Consider the following 18,724-nt stretch of genomic DNA (forward strand, 5'->3'; position numbering starts at 1 on the left):
GGGAGGAGGGTCTTAAGCCAAAGTTGCCTGTTTGTGGAGCTCCAGGTGGGCCTGTTTGTATCCCTATTGTGTCCAGTAATCGACTGGGAGCCGTTTATGGGAAACAGGGCCTTGTTGCAAATGTAGATTCAGAGCATAGTGGCTGGACCACGAGACAACTGCACTCCATCAGCTCCAAGTGCCTCTTGCCTGGAAAATCCCATGGACGGAGGAGCCTGGTAGGCTGCAGTCCATGAGGTTGCTAAGAGTTGGACACGACTTAGGACTTCACTTTCACTTTCCAGTTTCATGCATTGGAGAAGGAAATGGCAACCCACTCCAGTGTTCTTGCCTGGAGAATCCCAGGGACGGGGGAGCCTGGTGGGAGGCCATCTATGGGGTCGCACAGAGTCGGACACGACTGAAGCAACTTAGCAGCAGCAGCTCCAAGTGCTGCTGCTTCATGGCCACAAACACAGTCCCACTCCTTCCTGTACTTTGAGCATTTCAATCACCTGATTCTCTACTCCCTGAAATGGAGAGCGGCTGGTATACATCAACTCTCTGAGGATGTCTTAGTACTGATGGTGATAATCCTACCTCCTTAAGGAAACCAACTTTAGAATCCCTAGGGGAGTTGACCTAGGTTTGTGCTAGGTCACGTGCCCAGAACACCTGGATCAGCTCTCTGCCTTTTGATACCTTACCTGGTGTCTTACATTCCTGTAACACTTTTTTAAACATGAAAACAGAATCTCAATTTTTGATCACTGCCTACTGGTTACTTATTCTGTTTACTTTACATGCACAGTCTCAATCCTTTTAACAAAATAACTTTATAATGTAAGTATTATGCCCATTTGACATATGAAAAAAAAATCTGAGGCTCAGAAAGTTACAGAAACTTGCCCAAGAGTACAAATGGGTGAGTGTCTGGAATGGCCAGGTTTTTCTTTTTTTTTTTTAAGCAACACAAATTTATTGACACCAAGGGATCGGGAGAAGCATGTTTTATCTGAAAGCTCTAAGGAAGGATTCATTCAGGGGTCTCTCCTAGCTTCTGAAAGTTCTTCACTTGTGGCAGCCTAACTCCAATCTTCACATGGTCTTCTCCTTGTATGCGTGTCTGTCTCTTCACCGTGCATTCTTTTTATAAGAACAACAGTCAAATTGGATTAGAGGTGCAATGGCTAGGTATTTTAAAATCCAGATCTGTCATATTTGAATTGTTCAATGCTTGTTTTTGGAGACTACCAATTCTTGGATAGTATTTCTATTCCCTAATTTAGCGTCCACACTTGATTACAGAGGCCAGGGTACATAATACCATTCCCCTGCCCCACCTTCCTTATGTATAAGCACATTTTAATTCATTTCCAAAGCAAAGAGAAGTATTTACATTGAGGGCCATCTAAAAAATGTGTCATTTTGTAAGTTCCACTAAGATCCATATCTTATTTAACATTATGCTAGTAGAGGCTGGAAGTTTGGTCATGAGATATGAGAACAAAAACAGAAAGGTTGAAAGAAAGGGAAAAATACTGAGGGGAAAATATTCCTCCAAACTTTAAAAAAAGCATCTCAATGTTCTCCAAAAGAAATAATTTAAGGCAAAACCAAAAACAAAGAGGAAATGCATCTGAAACAACTAGAAGAATGTGTCCATCAATGAAGAAATAAAGATACATATTCAACAGAATACTATTCAGCCACAAAAAGGGAAATCTTGCCTTTTGGGACAACACAGAAGGACCTTGAGAGTATTATGCTTAGTGAAAAATTCAGAAAAGGACAAATATCATATGATCTCACTTATATGTGCAATCTAAAAACAAAAATCAAAATCACAAGATGAACATATAGATACAGGGAACAGATTGGTGGTTGCCAGAGATGGCAGTGAGAGGGGGTGATGGAAATGGGTGAAAGTGGTCAAAAGTACAAACGTCTAGTTATAAGTAAGTCATGGGGATTTACTATTTATAAGATAAGTCATACAGCATGGTGCTTATAGTTAATAATACTGTGTTATTGTTATATATAAAGTATATTGAAAAGTTGCTAAGAGGGTAGATCTTACAAGTTCTTATCACAGGCCAAAAAAAGTTGTAACTATGTGGTGATAGATGTAATTAATAAGACTTATCATGGTAATCATTTTGCAATATATACAAATATTGAATGTCATACACCTGAAGTTGCTGCTAAGTCACTTCAGTCGTGTCCGACTTTGTGTGACCCCATAGACGGCAGCCCACCAGGCTCTGCTGTCCGTGAGATTTTCCAGGCAAGAACACTGGAGTGGGTTGCCATTTCCTTCTCCAATGCATGAAAGTGAAAAGTGAAAGTGAAGTCGCTCAGTCGTGTCCGACTCTTAGTGACCCCATGGACTGCAGCCTACCAGGCTCCTCTGTCCATGGGGTTTTCCAGGCAAGAGTACTGGAGTGGGGTGCCATTGCCTTCTCCAACACCTGAAGTTAATATATTATAATAAAAAAAACAAATTTGCAGACCATCAACCACATACCTGTAAACTGCTACTTTTCCCGTTCCAAATGCACCCACAATTAAATCTAAAAAAAAACACAGAAGCACAAATTTTATAGAATTGATCAAAACTCATAATTAATTATAAATAGCACAGAGAGCAACCTGATATGCCGATTGCAGAATGAGAGTCATACAAACAAGAACAGCAAATCACGGCTTTCCTAAGGCATTTTGGAAAGGATATAGGAACTTCACTGTAACTCAATATGACACATAAATCCATAGATCTCCAACCCTACTGGACTCAGGAAGGCCAGCCTTCTAGAAATGCTTCAGATATTCGTCATAATGCCATATCCTCCAGACCCAAGGCACACACCTTAAATCATAAGGGAAGAAGTGCCTATGTCTCTATTTCTGATTTGTAAATAAGATCATAGTGGTGACCTGAATGGGAAGGAAGTCCAAAAGGGAAGGGATATACGTATATGTATGTCTGATTCATTTTGCTGTACAGTAGAAACTAACGTAAGAGTGTAAAGCAACTATACTCCAATGAAAAACTAATTTAAAAAGAAAAAAGGACTTCCCTGGTGGTCCAGGGGCTGAGACTCTGCACTCCTGAAGCATGTAGCCTGGGTTCAATCTCTGGTCTGGGAACTAGATCCCACATGCTGCAACTAAATAAATAAATAGAAAAAAAGGGAGAGGGAAGCATACGCTAAGTGCCTACTAAGTACCAGGCTCATCACACACACTGTTTTATCATCCCCCTATCAGCAACAATCCTATAAGGCAAGTGTTTTACCGGTGAAGTAGAGCAGTTTGGCTGCCATCTTACCTCAGCCTTTCGCTCTTACAAATACGTGGGTGGCAAGTATGGTTTTGGCAGAGTGACTGGTAGTGTATGAAATAACTGACATATTATATTATAACAGTCTCTCCTTATTAATGGTTTTGCTTCTTTGGTTTCAGTTACCTGTGGTCAACCACAGTCTGAAAATATTAAGTGGAGAATTCCAGAAATAAACAACTCATCATCAAACGTTTAAATTGCACGCTGTTCTGAGCAGCGTGATGAAATCTCACGCCATCCCGCCTGGGATGTGAATGACCTCTTGGTCCAGCATGTCCTATCTGTGGTTGCTTAGTAGCCAACTTGGCGTCTCAGTGCTTCTTCAAGTGACACTTATTTTACTTAATAATGGCACTAAACTGCGAGAGGAGTGATGCTAGGGACTTCCTTGGTGTTCCAGTGGTTAATGCTCCACGCTTCCAATGCAGGGGGTATGGGTTCGATCCCTGGTCAGGGGAACTAAGATCCTGCATGCTGCAGGGCATGACCAAAAAAAATTAAAAAGGAGTGATGCTAGCAATTAAAATGTGCTAAAGAGAAGCCCTAAGTGATTCCTTTAAGTGAAAAGGTGAACATTCTCCACTTAGTAAGAAACAAAATCCTGCGCTAAAGCTGCTAAGATCTACAGTAAGAAAAAATCTTATATATGTGAAACTGTGAAGAAGAAAAAAAACTCATGCTAGTTTTGTGGTCCCACCACAAGCTGCAAAAGTTAAAACCACAGTAGGTGAGAAGTAATTAGCTAAGACTGAAAAGACACTGAATTTGTACAATAAGATGTTTTGAGTGAGAGACCAGATTCACATAACTTTTATTATAGTATATAGTTATAATTGTTCTACTGTATTCTTAGTTATTGTTGTTAATCTCTGTTCATAATTAATAAATTCATCTTTATGTACAGGGAAAAAACATAGTATCTAGAGGGTTCAGTATTCTCCGAGGTTTCAGGCATCCACTGAGAGTCCTGGAACATATGCCGCCATGGATAAGCAGGGAAACTATAATAATATTAAATAACAACAACAATGCTAATAATCAATAACACATATCGAACACTTATTCTAGGCCAGGAATCCTTTTAATGAATTTACTTTACGTGATTCCTAGCAAGTTAAGAAGTCTTTATTATTAGCACAATTTTGCAGAAGAGGAATTTGCTTTTTGTTTTTATTTATTTTGTTGCAGTAGAGTTGCTTTACCATGTCATGTCCGTTTCTGCTGTACAACAAAGTAAATCAGCAATATGTATACATATATCCCCTCTTTTTGGATTCCCTTCCCATTTAAATCAGCACAGAGTATTGAGTAGAATGCCACGTGCTATACAGTAGGTTCTTGCTGCTGCTAAGTCACTTCAGTCGTGTCCGACTCTGTGCGACCCCATAGGCGGCGGCCCACCAGGCTCCCCCATCTCTGGGATTCTCCAGGCAAGAACACTGGAGTGGGTTGCCATTTCCTTCTCCAATGCATGAAAGGGAAAAGTGAAAGTGAAGTCACTCAGTCGTGTCTGACTCTTCGCGACCCTATGGTCTGCAGCCTACCAGGCTCCTCCGTCCATGGGATTTTCCAGGCAAGAGTACTGGAGTGGGGTGCCATTGCCTTCTCCAACAGTAGGTTCTTACTAGTGTTCTATTTTACACATAGAGTATATACATATCAATCCCAATCTTCCAATCCACTCTTCCCCCCTACCTTCCCCCCTTGGTATCCATACATTTGTTCTCTACATCTATGTTTTGGCAGAAGAGGAATTTGAGGCTTAGGGAGGAGGCTCACATATAAATTCACTGATGAGTCGTAAAGAGTCAGACATGACTGAGATAATTTCACTTTAACACACATACAGAAGAGGTGAAGCTGGGTTACAGCAGGACTGGGCAACAGAGACGTCTTAAACTCTTTGAGGAGTAATGTTCACAACAATCTCAGTGATTGGCTAATACATAGTCAGAACTCTCCATTTTTCTTAATCTCATGTATGATGCTTATTTTTTCTCAGGAGGTGCAACCAAGCACAAATGAAAATGATCATGGCTATATCTGCAAAGTAAAATTTAGATGCAGAGATGGGAAAATTTGACTTGGCAGAATTAACAGCCACAGAAGAAAACTTACAATAGCTGGATCCATAATTGGTTAATTCCAGTAGAACTGAGGTGAAAATGAAAAGAAAAAAAGATGGGGAAACTTTTTTGGCCATGCCATATGGAAAACCAATCAAGGAATTAAATTGGTTTAATGGAGTTTGTACAGGAAAATGATTTGTAGCCACATGCCCTTGGCACTCACCTTTCCAGACAAAGGAACTGGTCAGACTGCAAGCAACTATGACTCTTCTCTAGGGGCTTCTCTTGGCTGGGCCAGGGCATTACCCTCAGCCCGTGATGGATGGGGACTGGATGGATAGCTAGGTCCATGAGCTAGCAAGGCTTCTTTCTTAGGGCGACTCTAAGGCATGTGCTTCCTGTCTCCAGAATTCCCCAGTGAGACAAAGCCCTAGTTGCTCACCCAGTCAGCCTCGTGATAATAATCTTTCCTTTTCACATCTTTCTTCCCTACTTCCTTAGCAATGATTTCTGGGGGTTATTCCTCAAATAAACTACTTCTTTTCTAATATTTAGTGTCTTCTCTTAAAGAACCCAACCAAAGACAATAATTCTTGTGAAACATGTTTTGTTTTTTTTTAATAGACTCGTATCTTCAGGATTAGAATCAGTCAAAATATCTCTGGTTACATGGAAGAAATGTAAGTGTCCATCAACAGATGAATGGGTAAAGAAGATGGATACACACAACACACACACACAGGACTATTAGTCGGTCATTAAAAAAATGAAATATTGCCATTTGCAGCAACATGGATGGACCTAGAGATGATTATACAGAGTGAAGTCAGAGAAAGAGAAATATTACGTGATCTTACTGATATCTAAAAAATTATACAAATGAATTTATATACAAAACAGAAGTAGGCTTACAGACATAGAAAAGAAACATCAAAGGGGAAAGGAAAGGGGGAGGAATAAGTAGTGTGGGATTAACAGATACATATCATTATACATAAAATAGATAAAAAAGAATATACTGTATAGCACAGGGAACCATATAAACATTTTTGAATGAACTATAAAGGAAAATAATCAGAACATATATATATATATATATATATATATCCACATAACTGAGTCACTTGGCTGTATAGCTGAAACTAACACAATATTGTGAATCAACTATACTTCAGTTTAAAAAGTTGAAAGTTTCTTGTTATAGACACAGCATCAGATTCAGATGACAGACTCAGGACTGGACTCCAAAGATCCATGTTTTAAAAGATGTGCATGCTAATGTTTAATTGGAGAAGGAAATAGCAACCCACTCCAGTATTCTAGCCTGGAGAATGCTATGGACAGAGAAACTGGCGGGCTGTTGTCCGTGGGATTTCAAATGGTTGGACAAGATTGAGTGACTAAATAACAACCATGTTCAACAAGTCAAATGAAAGTCATCTAGTAGGGGTCCCCAACCTCCAGGACCTAATGCCTGATGATCTGAGGTGGAGCTGATATAATAATAATAGAAATAAAGTATACAGTAAATATAAGACCCCGAAACCATCCCCAAGTCATCCCTGCCCCCACTCCTGGTATGTGGAAAAAGTTTCTTCCACGAAACCAGTCCCTGGTGCCAGAAAGGTTGGGGACTACTGCAGGGAGCTCCATCTGTGAGATTAAGGAAGACAGTAAGTCAAGGGCTACCACCTGAGTATCTATGACTCATGGAATAAAACTCTTTTCCAAGGGTTCAAATCTATGAAGTCAGAAAGCAAAGTTTCTAAGTCTACCAGTTTTGAAAACATATCAGAATTTCACCATTTGCAATGATTTTCACATTTTTTTCTGTTGACATTCGTCTCTCCCTGAACAACAGTGCATTTTCGCTATGTCAGAGGAAAAAGAGCTACTGATTTGAAGAAACACAGACTCTGTTCTTCCTGTGTAATCTGAACTCCAGTATTTAGACAAGTGTAGTACAGGTGGCACTTGGTCTGATCTGTGTCTATTGACACAACACCAGACAGGAAAGTTCCATTACGAAAACTGATTCCAAGGGATCATGCGCTTTGTTTTTGTTTCCAAATAAGGTGAAATGTTTATATCTTGAGATTGGACACTTTATAAATAACAGACAAATTGTAAGCATTTACTCTTTGGAAATGACCAAGAAAATAGACTATAAGCTCTTCCAGGGCAGGGATCTTTCTTTGGGTTTGCATATCACAAAGATTTTATGGAATGGTAGGGGCTGAAATGAAGAAAGAAAGAATCTTTGCATCCACAGCACCAGGCATCGTGTCAGAAACAGGGCAGGGACTTTATCCTCCTATGAAATGGGAGGAAAAGTAATCATGAGATAATATACTAAAAAAGAGAGAGATGAAGGAAATGGAACAATTATTAAGACAGGCTAATGTCAACTATAATTCTGCTGAATTTTTGCATGTGCCCTTGAAAGTGTTGGGAGACACTCACACACACACACACGCACACACACTTCAGAGCTTGCATCATGATCAGATTGTCACTATAGAGGAGAAGCTGAGAGTCACACTCCTGACCATCAGGGGCAGGAGCGCTTTTTCTTTGGAACTTTGATTCCTAGGCCTCAGGGTGGGGATTTTCCTACTCGGGAAAACTCAAGTAACTGGCAAAACAGGCCATGATTTTTTTTTTTTTTTTTCATGAGAACGTGGCCACAGTTATTCAGAGACTGAGAAAACAGTTATCTACCACTAAAGTATGCTTGTCTTCTGAGACACCACCTTGGTATTGTGCCTGCTGGAAAAGGCCAGAAGCATCTGTGCTCAGGGTCTTTATCAGATTTCTCTAGGGGAGAAGAACAGATCTGCTCATTTGTGTTTCTAACTAATCTGTCTTTCCAAAATATGTGACTTGTTTCGATAAGTATTATGTGATTTCCAAATATACATATGCTATTATAGATATGTTCCAAATATATATACACACCTATATTTATGTTTGTGTATATGGATGTATCTATATATGTATATACACACTTGTTTATATATGTGTGCATATATATATATAGACACCCAGTTTAAACAATTTTTTTGCATAATTCTGTCATGCTTAGGAATTTCTTCCTTCCCTTCAGGACTTTTACTGTTTTTTTTAAATTTTTATTTATTGGTGTACAGTTGATTTAGTGCTGTGTTAGTTTCAGAGGTACAGCAGTGATTCAATTATACATACACCTATTCATTCTTTTTTTAGATTTTTTTCTCATCTAAGTTATCACAAAATATTGAGTAGAGTTCCCTGTGCTATACAGTAGGCCCTTGATGGTTACCCTTGATGGTCAGGAGTGTGACTCTCAGCTTCTCCTCTATAGTGACATCCATATATAGTGGTGTGTATGTTAATCCCAAGGAATTTCAGTGATAATCTGATGACAAATTTTGGTGCTAGTATTTCCATAATTCAGTAAGTGATTATGCAATTAATAACTGGGTCATAACTCAGTGGACTTTTTCCCCTAACTTTGAGACAACAGATCTTATACCTTTATCTAGTGTTTATCTATTTTCCTTTCTTATTGAAACTTCTTAAAAGCATATTCTGAAAACAAACAAAAAACTTTGCCTTTCTTTATGCAAAGACATTTAGCCTTTTATTCCCCCTTGAAGAAACACTTGGCAACTAAAATTGGTTCTTTCCCCTTAATCAAAAATGGTTCTAAAATTGCTAGAGTCTTTTTTTATCACCTCACACTGCCGGAGAAACATAGTTTATTTTCCTTTTGGTTTTTGATGGAACCAAGTACTTTTAAGGATAAAAAAAGGAGACATTAGCATGAATGCAGGATCAGTTGGCAAGAAAAAATAACCCTAAAAAATGTGAGGTCATAGGAGACCTATTACACCTCTATTTTGTATTTTATTTCTCCAAAATTGTTGTTTTTAAACAAGAAAGCAGTAAAGAGCCAAGTCTTTAAAGTGGTGCTGGGACTATAGGGTCTGATTTCATTAATCTCCGAAGGAAATTTTAGAATTAGAAGAAGTTCAATAGGAAAACATCAGTGTTGTTTTGAGTGTGGATTTGAAGGCTGGGCCCAGGTGGGCAGCGAGCAGAAAGAGAGAATGGAAACTTCTGAGATGGGGGACAGAGGGAAGGGGAAGATAACAGGAAGAGTGCGGACAGGATTAGATGAGGAAATCTCCCAAAGGCGTTTCATGGAGGGACGACTCCCCAGTCCCCAGAGCACCATCAGTTGTGAGCCACCTTCTCTGCTACTTTCTTTCTTCCCACTTCTAACTCTCCCATCTTCCTAAGAAATATACACATTCTGAAATCTCTTGCTCAAAATGCCACCAAACACCTCCTTTAAAATCTTGGAGTTAAAAGACATTTATTATTTCAGAATAATTCTGGACAGTGAGAACTGCCATAAAGAGCTTCCAAATGAATGAGAAACGTGGGAACGAAAACCTAGGAGTTGTATGAAAAGTTCCCTTCCAGAGGGAAGGCCCGATGCCAAAACACAACCCCCCAAATGTAGAAATCACCAAGGAATTTTAAAATTGAAACTTTAAAAAATTCAAGTTCTAAAGGTAAGTGAAAGAAATAGTGGTAGATGTTCACAATGCAGCCCCTTGATCAGATGGGAATATTTGTCAATGCTCTCAAGAATGTCAGGCACCTATGAAAATATAAATGTTAATTATTATTAATAACCCTATTTTATGACAGACTCATACACATTAATAATAAAACGATGAGTGTATGTGTTAGTAGCTCAGTCGTGTCCTACTCTTTGCAACCCCACAGACTACAGCCTACAAGGCGCCTCTGTCCATGGAATTCTCCAGGCAAGAATACTGAAGTGGGTTGCCATTCCCTTCTCTAGGGGATCTTCCCAACCCAGGGATTGAACCTGGGTCTCCTGCATGGCAGGCAGATTCTTTACCATCTGAGCCACCAGGGAAGCCAATAAAACTATAAATAGTCCAATCAGTCAGTTCAGTTCAGTCGTTCAGTCGTGTCCGACTCTTTGCGACCCCATGAATTGCAGCACGCCAGGCCTCCTTGTCCATCACCAACTCCCGGAGTTCACTGAGACTCACGTCCATCGAGTCAGTGATGCCATCCAGCCATCTCATTCTCTGTTGTCCCCTTCTCCTCCTGCCCCCAATCCCTCCCAGCATCAGGATCTTTTCCAATGAGTCAACTCTTCGCATGAGGTGCCCAAAGTATTGGAGTTTTAGCCTCAGCATCAGTCCTTCCAATGAACACCCAGGACTGGTCTCCTTTAGGATGGACTGGTTGGATCTCCTTGCAGTCCAAGGGACTCACAAGAGTCTTCTCCAGCACCACAGTTCAAAAGCATTAATTCTTCGGCACTCAGCTTTCTTCACAGTCCAACTCTCACATCCATACATGACCACTGGAAAACCCATAGCCTTGACTAGACAGACCTTTGTTGGCAAAGTAATGTCTCTGCTTTTTAATATGCTATCTAGGTTGGTCCTAGCTTTCCTTCCAAGGAGTAAGCATCTTTTAATTTCAATAAAAGGTAATAAATAGGCAATTCACATAAAAATAAATAGCTGTGACCAATAAATACAGGAAGAGATGTTCAACCTCATTCATTATCAAAGAATTACAAATGGAAGAAACAATGAGGTATCATTTTTGACTTCTGAAATTTGAAAAGTTTAGTATTAGGCACAATAGAAGAGGATCAGAAACGCATGTATCCTCTGTTGGAGGGAATAGAAATTGGCACAATTTTCTTAGAATGTGCTATGTCAGTTGTGGCTCAGATGGCAAAGAATCTGCCAGCAATGCAAGAGACCCAGGTTCAATCCCTGGGTCAGGAAGATCCCCTGGAGAAGGCAATGGCTACCCACTCCAGTATTCTTGCCTGGATAATCCCATGGAAATTGGAGCCTGGTAGGCTACAGTCCATGGGGTCACAAAGAATCAGACACAACTAAGCGATTAATACTATCTATCTATAACAATGCAAATGTTTGACCCAGAAGCAGAGACACATCAAATAAAAGCTAACTTTCTAAACATTTTAATTATATGCATTTCTTTCTTACGACAATCCTGTGAGGTAGATACCATAATTATCCTCATTTTAAAATAGGGAAAATAAGGTTCAGAAAAGCTAAATAAAGTAAGTGGCCAGGCCAAGTTTTAAAGAGGCAGTCTGGCTGTTACCTATTTTCATCCCTGTGCTTCCCAGGAACATAGCTACAGGCTACTTTTCTCTCTCAAAACAATCTTAAAATTCAGATGTTTTTACATAAAGTAAATGTCAGCCTTGAAAAGTATTCTAATATGTGGAATCTTAAAAAAAAGGGGGGGGGTACAAATGAAACATCTACAAAACAGAAATAAGAGTTAAGATGTAGAAAGCAAACTTGTTTTTTGTTACCAGGGTAAGCGAGGAGGGGGCATAAATTGGGAGATTGGGATTGACATATTCACACAACTTTATATAGATAATTACTAAGAAACTACTATATAGCACAGGGAACTCTACTCAATACTCTGCAATGGCCTGTGTGTGTGTCCGACTCTTTGCGACCCATGAACTGTGACCTACTAGGCTCCTCTGTCCATGGAATTCTCCAGGCAAGAATACTGGAGTGGGTAGCCATTCCCTTCTTCAGGGAATCTTTCTGACCCAGGGATCGAACCCGGGTCTCCCCTATGAGAGGGAGGCATGAGAAAAGATTCTCAAAAAAGGGCAGATATATATATCTATATATGTATAACTGAATCATTTTGCTGGACACCTGAAACTAATACATTGTAAATCAACTATATTCCATAAAATTAAAAAAAAAAAATATACTACTCTTAGAGCTTTGATAAATTCATCTGGTCATGAACTACCAACACAACCAAGATTCAGAACAGCTCCATCATCCCCAAATGTTCTCCCGCACGTTGCTGCCAAGCCTGCCCCGACTCTCTTCTTAGCCTCTTGATCCTCTATTCTGTTTTCCAGAATGTTGCATAGATGGAGGTATACAGCAAGTAGCCTTTTTTCACCTTCTCTGGCCTTTTATTTTAATTTTTTAAAATTTATTTTATGGAAATATAACTTACAGTGTTGTATTAATTTCTACTGTACAGCACAGTGATTCTTATATGTATGTATATATATATACACACACACACTCTTCTTCATATTCTTTTTCACTATGGTTTATTACCAGTTATTGAACATAATTCCTGTGCTATACAGTAGGACCTTGTTATTTATTCATTATCTATAAATAGTTTACATCTGTTAATCCAAAACTCCCAATTCATCCCTCCCCGACCTTCCCCCTGACCTTGACAACCAGAAGTCTGTCTGTGTGTCTGTGAGTCTGTATCTGTTTTACAGACAAGTCCATTTGTGTCACATTTGAGATTCTACATATAAGTGATGTCATATGGGATTTGTCTTTCTGACTTCACTAAGGATCATAATCTCTAGGTCCATCCATGTTGCTGCAAATAGCATTATTTCATTCTTTTTATGGCTGAATAATATTCCAGTGTGTATGCATACACACACACACACACACACACACACACACAAGTACCACATTTTCATTACCCATTCATATGTCGGTGGACATTTAAGTTGCTTTCATGTCTTGGCTACTGTAAAAAGTGCTGCAATGAACACAGGGGAGAATGTATCTTTTTGAATTATAGTTTTGTCTGGGTATATATATGCCCAGGAGTGGGACTGCGGGATCATATGGTAACTCTGTTTTTAGCTTTTTGAGTTTTCCATAGTGGCTGTACCAGTAGTTAGCCTTTTGGAATTGGCTTCTTTCACTGAGCTTAGTTCATTTGAGATTCATCCACGATCTTGCATGTGTCAGTAATTCACTCATTTTTATTGCTGAGCTGTATTTCACTCACTCGTGGTTTGTTTATCCATCCCTGGCTGAGGAAAACTTGCATTGTTTCCAATTTTTGGAAAGTCACTATAAACATTTGTGTACAAGTTTTTGTACCTACAGGCTGATTTTGATTTGTAAATTGTCTCTTGTTAAATCCCTATAATGTCTTTAAAGTCCTCTTTTAAATGCAGTGTTGTTCAAGTGAAAAATTTCTGAATAGAGGGTAAAAATTTAGGAATTGTAAATTCCAGTTCACTTTGCCACTGGCTTCCTATTGACTTTGGACAAGTTGCTCTTGATTGCTAAAAGTCTGGCGAAGTCTTCAAGATTCTCCAGACAAGGCAGCCAAGAGCTCAGTACAATTTGTTGGGGGTCACATGACCACTTTCTCGGCTCTGATATACAATCCAGGACTGTTCTTTTGTCTCTTGAGTCAGCTAGGCTTCTGCATGGTTTGTGTCTCATCTCGCTTCCTTTATGGAACAGGGTTTGGGTTTCTCCCTGGTTCAACCAGACTTGGACATCTCACTGGCCCACCTCTAAGACTCAGCTCCCTGAGCTCCTCATCCATAGACTTCTGGCTCCTGTCTTGGCATTGCCGATGCTCACAGCCCACAGCATCTCCTCCAGACACTCCTCATCACCACCTTGGCTCCATCTCTGTTAAGCCCCTTCCCGCAGCATTTTAAAGATGAATGAGGGTTGTCAAGTACAGATGTCTACCTGGACCCACCTGAGATCTGCTCACTTTCATACCAGGATGATTTTAAGAGAAATGATGGGATTAAAGATAATGTGTAAAATGATGGGTGGAAACATGGCCATGTTGACTCTTAAGCGGGTTAAAAATTGGCTTATGAGTTTGGCACTGGAAAAACAGCCCATGTCTGTGGGAAGCAGGCATTTAGATAAGTCTCCTTGAGTTTGGCAAATGTGTTCATCTAAAAATAGACAGATTTTTTTTCTTGCTTTTTTATTGCAACATGCAAAGTATTACTGAGAGGAGGCTTACAAGTAGAGGAAGAAATGTTTGAAAAAAAAAAAAAAGCATAATTTTATCCCAGTAAGTAATAATCCTAACAATCTGTCTGAAATGCTTCCAAATGAACTCTGAAGGAAAACATTTATGAGCTGGACTGTGGTATTAGGTTGCAACATTCTAATTTACTGAGGGTTTATTTTCTTTTTAAAAAAATCCCACAAAAATAAAAGTGCACTATGAAATGAGGAGTCTGCCGTACGAAAATCGCTTTCTGCATGTTATTAGCATCCTGTGGCTGTAGGCACTGCCCTTTCCCCACCGCTGATGGATGGATTGCTAGTTGTGGTCCATGTCACTGGATCAAAGGCATTTCACTTTATTCTTGTTGTGGTCACACTTATAATATGTGTACTGTCCAGTCGCTAAAACCGTTTTGGAGAAAAGTTTATTTCTTTAGGACCATTCTCATTTATAAGTGGCTGCCTATTGGGAACGATTTCACAGTCTCCAAAAGAGTCTGGTATTGATGTTGAAAACTCAGCCTCTGAACACCAGTGCTGATTTCAATCTTGGAGACAGAGTTTTGGGTGAAGTAGAAAAGAATACTTTTATTGCTCTGCCAGGCAAAGGGGAACACAGGGACTCATGCCATTCAAAACTGTGTCCCAACCGGGGCGGGGGAGGAGGGGCAGGGGGGTGGGATGGTTCAAGGGTGGGGTTGCTGATAAGGATGCAGGTGTGTACAGGACCTGCATTCCTTTAATCTGGCCTCAGGTGGTCTCTTGAGGAGCTTCTCTGGTTCTAGAGATTATCAAACTGTGACCTTCTCTAAAGTTAAGAATTAACTTTATTAATTAAGAATTAACTTCATGAATTAACACTTTCTAAATATTGGGGGTTTTAGTTCTGTTGAAGACCTCAAAGATATTGCTGTGTATATCCCTTGAGGTGGAATGATGACCTGCCCCAAGGCTGTATATTGTTTCTTGGCTACTCCTCCCTTGTCTCTGGATCCCCACCCTTTCCTGATCAACAACTATTTGAACCTGCCCTTTGGAACTCAGGATAGGCCGTGGAGGGTGAAGTCTACTCCCTACAAATGAGACACAGGGGGACAAAGAAACACTTTCATGTCCAGGAGCCCCAGGAGGTCCTGCTGGTTTCACTGTCCCATTAAAACACTGTTCTCACATCCATCCTGACAGAGAAAATCCTATGATTAAAAACTCTGTGGGACTTTAAAAGTCTGCTAAGTGTTATGAACTGAATTGCATCTCCCCACCCCCCAAAGTTGGATGTTGAAGTCTTAATCTCTGGTACCTTAGAATGTGACTATGTAGAGAAACTGTCTTTAAAGAGGTAAGTTAAAGTGAGGTCATTAGAGTGGACCCTCATTTCATCTGGCTGCTGTCCTGTAAGAAGAGGAAATTTGGACACACACACAGAGAAATGACAACATGCAGACACAAAAACAAAATGCTGTCTACAGACCAAAGAAAGAGGCCTCAGGAGAAACCAATCCTGCCCACATCTCAAACTTGTACTGGTAGCCTCCAGAAATGCAAGGAAATACATTTTTGTTGTTTGAGCCATCCCGCGTATGGTACTTTGTTATGGCAGCCCAAGAAAACTGATACACTAAGACACAAATGTATAGAGTTGCCAGAGAGGGAGGAGAGGAAGAAAAGATATGTGTAGTGGTTCCCTCTACTGAACACCCTCATTCAGCAACTTGTGATTGAACTCCCAGCATGAGCCAAGTCCTGTCCCAGCTGCCAAGGATTCAGCAGTGAGCAAACTGACACATTTTCTGCCCTTCGAGCACTGATAGTCTATCAGTCAGCTCTCCACGGGGGCTTGTTAAAGATGCAAGCCAGCACTCACTAGATCCAAGTCCCCTGGGTGTAACCTACTCCCCCCACCCCCACCCCCACCATTTATATTTGGATGGGAACAAGGATGTTAGATCCTTCTCCACTGCCCATCTGAGAAGAGGAAACATTGTCAGCTTCTGCAGCTGATGTAGAGGAGCTGTTAAGGATAGAAAGAAAAGAAAGCTGGAGATGAGAGGGGCTGAGCACCCCTCAAATGAGCTTCACCTAATCACAATTTAGCCGGAATGCTGGCCAGACCCCACACATTCTGTTGTACACTCAAGCTCTCATGAAACTCTATTAGGGTTGGTAGTTTTTAGGAAAGTGGCTATTACTAATGTCATCCCAGAAAAATGTGAGCAAAAAATAAAAGATGATGGCCATATACAGAAAGAAGAGTGTCACATGAACAGGGCTTGCAGATTGGAAATACTAAAGAGGATTTTGCTGCTGTCTTAGTTATCTTGGAAATCACTGGCTCTCCTCTTATAGGAAGGAAGCTCTAGGAATTTTATGTGAGTCATTGCCTTAAAGCATAGGGCTAGGTCTGCTGCAAAGCATTAGAGCATCTGAATCTCAGCATTAGAGCTTCTTTCGGGTCCCTCTCACCTCTCTTTAGGGGTGAGGTTAAGAAATAACATATACTGACTGTTTAGAGTTCTTTATGGTTTGCAAGTTGTCTTCACAACAATCTTGAACCATAGGGCATTGCTCTGATGACCCTCCTTTTAAGGCTAGAGAAGCTAAGTTCAGAGATACAAGTGTTACATGCAGGGTTACAGAGCTGAAAATGATGGGTGAATAAATGAGAATATGGGCCCCCTGACTCCAATATGCTATTGGTGCTATTTCTATCAAGCTGGATACTGGTTCTCTTGGTCTAGAAATCTGGCATTGAAATGCCCAGGGCTTATAGAATTAAGGTCAAGGGTTCTGCTTGCCAAGAATAAGTGCACCATCTTGAGTGGCACCTCCCATAATCCTAGGAGAAGAAGCCCAAGTTTATTTAAAGGATCATCACCATCTTGACTTCCATGTCTATTTTTTTTAAATTTTATTGAAGTATAGCTGATTAACAATGTTGCGTTAATTTCTGTTGTTTGGTTGCCAGGTCACGTCAGACTCCTTTGCAACCCCATGGATTGTAGCCCGCCAGGCTCCTCTGTTCATGGGATTTCCCAGGCAAGAATACTGGAGTAGGTTGCCATTTCCTTCTCCAGGGGATCTTCCCAACTAAGGGACTGAACCCATGTCTCCTGCATTGGCAGGTGGACTCTTTATCACTGAGCCACCTTTCATATTCTTTCTATTATGGTTTACTCATAGGATACTGAATGTAGTTCCCTCTGTTGTACACTAAGTCGCTTGTTGTTTATCCATCCTATATATAATAGTTCGCATCTGCTAATCCCAAACTCCCAGTCCATCCTTCCCCATCCCTCCCCCTTGGCAGCCGCAACTCCGTTCTCTACCTCTGTGAGTCTGTTTCTGTTTCATAGACAGCTTCATTTGTGTCATATTTTAGATTCCACGTATAAGTGATATCATATGGTAATTGTCTTTCTGTCCACGTCTATTATTTTACACAAGAATAAGATAGCTCACTGGACTTAGAATTGTAAGATAGTTGCCAGGTAAAGAGATGAGGGAAGAGTTTATATGCGAACGTATCTGGCTATGAGAAAACGGGTTTATTCATTCATTTATTCACTTATTCATTCTTTCATTCAACAAACATTTACTAGCTGCCTCCAGTGCCAGCCACTGCTTGAAGTACTAGGCTTCCATAATGACAAAAATTAAATCCAGGGCTTGCCCTCAACTAATAAAGTGTCCAGTCTCAAGGGGCAAAAGAGGCATTTATCAAAAGACCACAAAAAATGTGTCATTTCAATCTGAGAGAAGTGTTTTTAGAGGAAGGACAAGAGTCAGGAGAGGGTTTCCAAGGAAGTGATATTTGAACTGGGTTCCTAAGTGGGAAGTGAACTCCCGGGAAGATGTCCAGGGTGTGCAAAGATAGATGGGATGCTTCAGTGAATGACACTAAACTACGGTTTTTAAATCGTATATTCATAAATTTAAAAATGACTTATATGAAGAACAGACACTGCTGCTGCTGCTGCTAAGTCGCTTCAGTCATGTCCGACTGTGCGACCCCATAGACGGCAGCCCACCAGGCTCCTCTGTCCCTGGGATTCTCCAGGCAAGAACACTGGAGTGGGTTGCCATTTCCTTCTCCAATGCATGAAAGTGAAAAGTGAAAGTGAAGTCACTCAGTCGTGCCCAACTCTCAGCGACCCCACGGACTGCAGCCTACCAGGTTCCTCCATCCATGGGATTTTCTAGGCAAGAGTACTGGAGTGGGTTGCCATTGCCTTCTCCAGAACAGACACTGGGAGGTCAGAAATAAGGATAGATTCTAACTACAGGAGAACTTACTCCCACTCACCCCACCCCTCTAAAAAAAAATGAGCCATGGCTGGCCACAGAGTTTTTATTAACACAACAAAGATCAAGGATACATGATATCCTGCCTTATTAATGGTACCTTGGGTTTCAGAAAGAAGCCAGCTCCTACAATTGAATGCTTGGAAAGTAGTCAG

The 18,724-nt window shown here is 40.4% G+C and overlaps 1 protein-coding gene across 1 annotated transcript in view; it reads right to left on the reverse strand.

Annotated features, from left to right (window-relative positions):
* The window catches only part of ITGA8 (integrin subunit alpha 8), a 189,263-nt gene that overhangs the window by 97,734 nt on the left and 72,805 nt on the right, over positions 1–18,724 (reverse strand). The window contains exon 14 of the mRNA XM_002692081.7: positions 2,507–2,552. Within this exon, the coding sequence (XP_002692127.1) occupies positions 2,507–2,552 (46 nt within the window). The remainder of the gene's footprint in view (positions 1–2,506; positions 2,553–18,724) is intronic.

This window comes from Bos taurus, chromosome 13 (genome assembly GCF_002263795.3).
Source record: "Bos taurus isolate L1 Dominette 01449 registration number 42190680 breed Hereford chromosome 13, ARS-UCD2.0, whole genome shotgun sequence".
In the NCBI taxonomy this organism is placed as follows: domain Eukaryota; kingdom Metazoa; phylum Chordata; class Mammalia; order Artiodactyla; family Bovidae; genus Bos; species Bos taurus.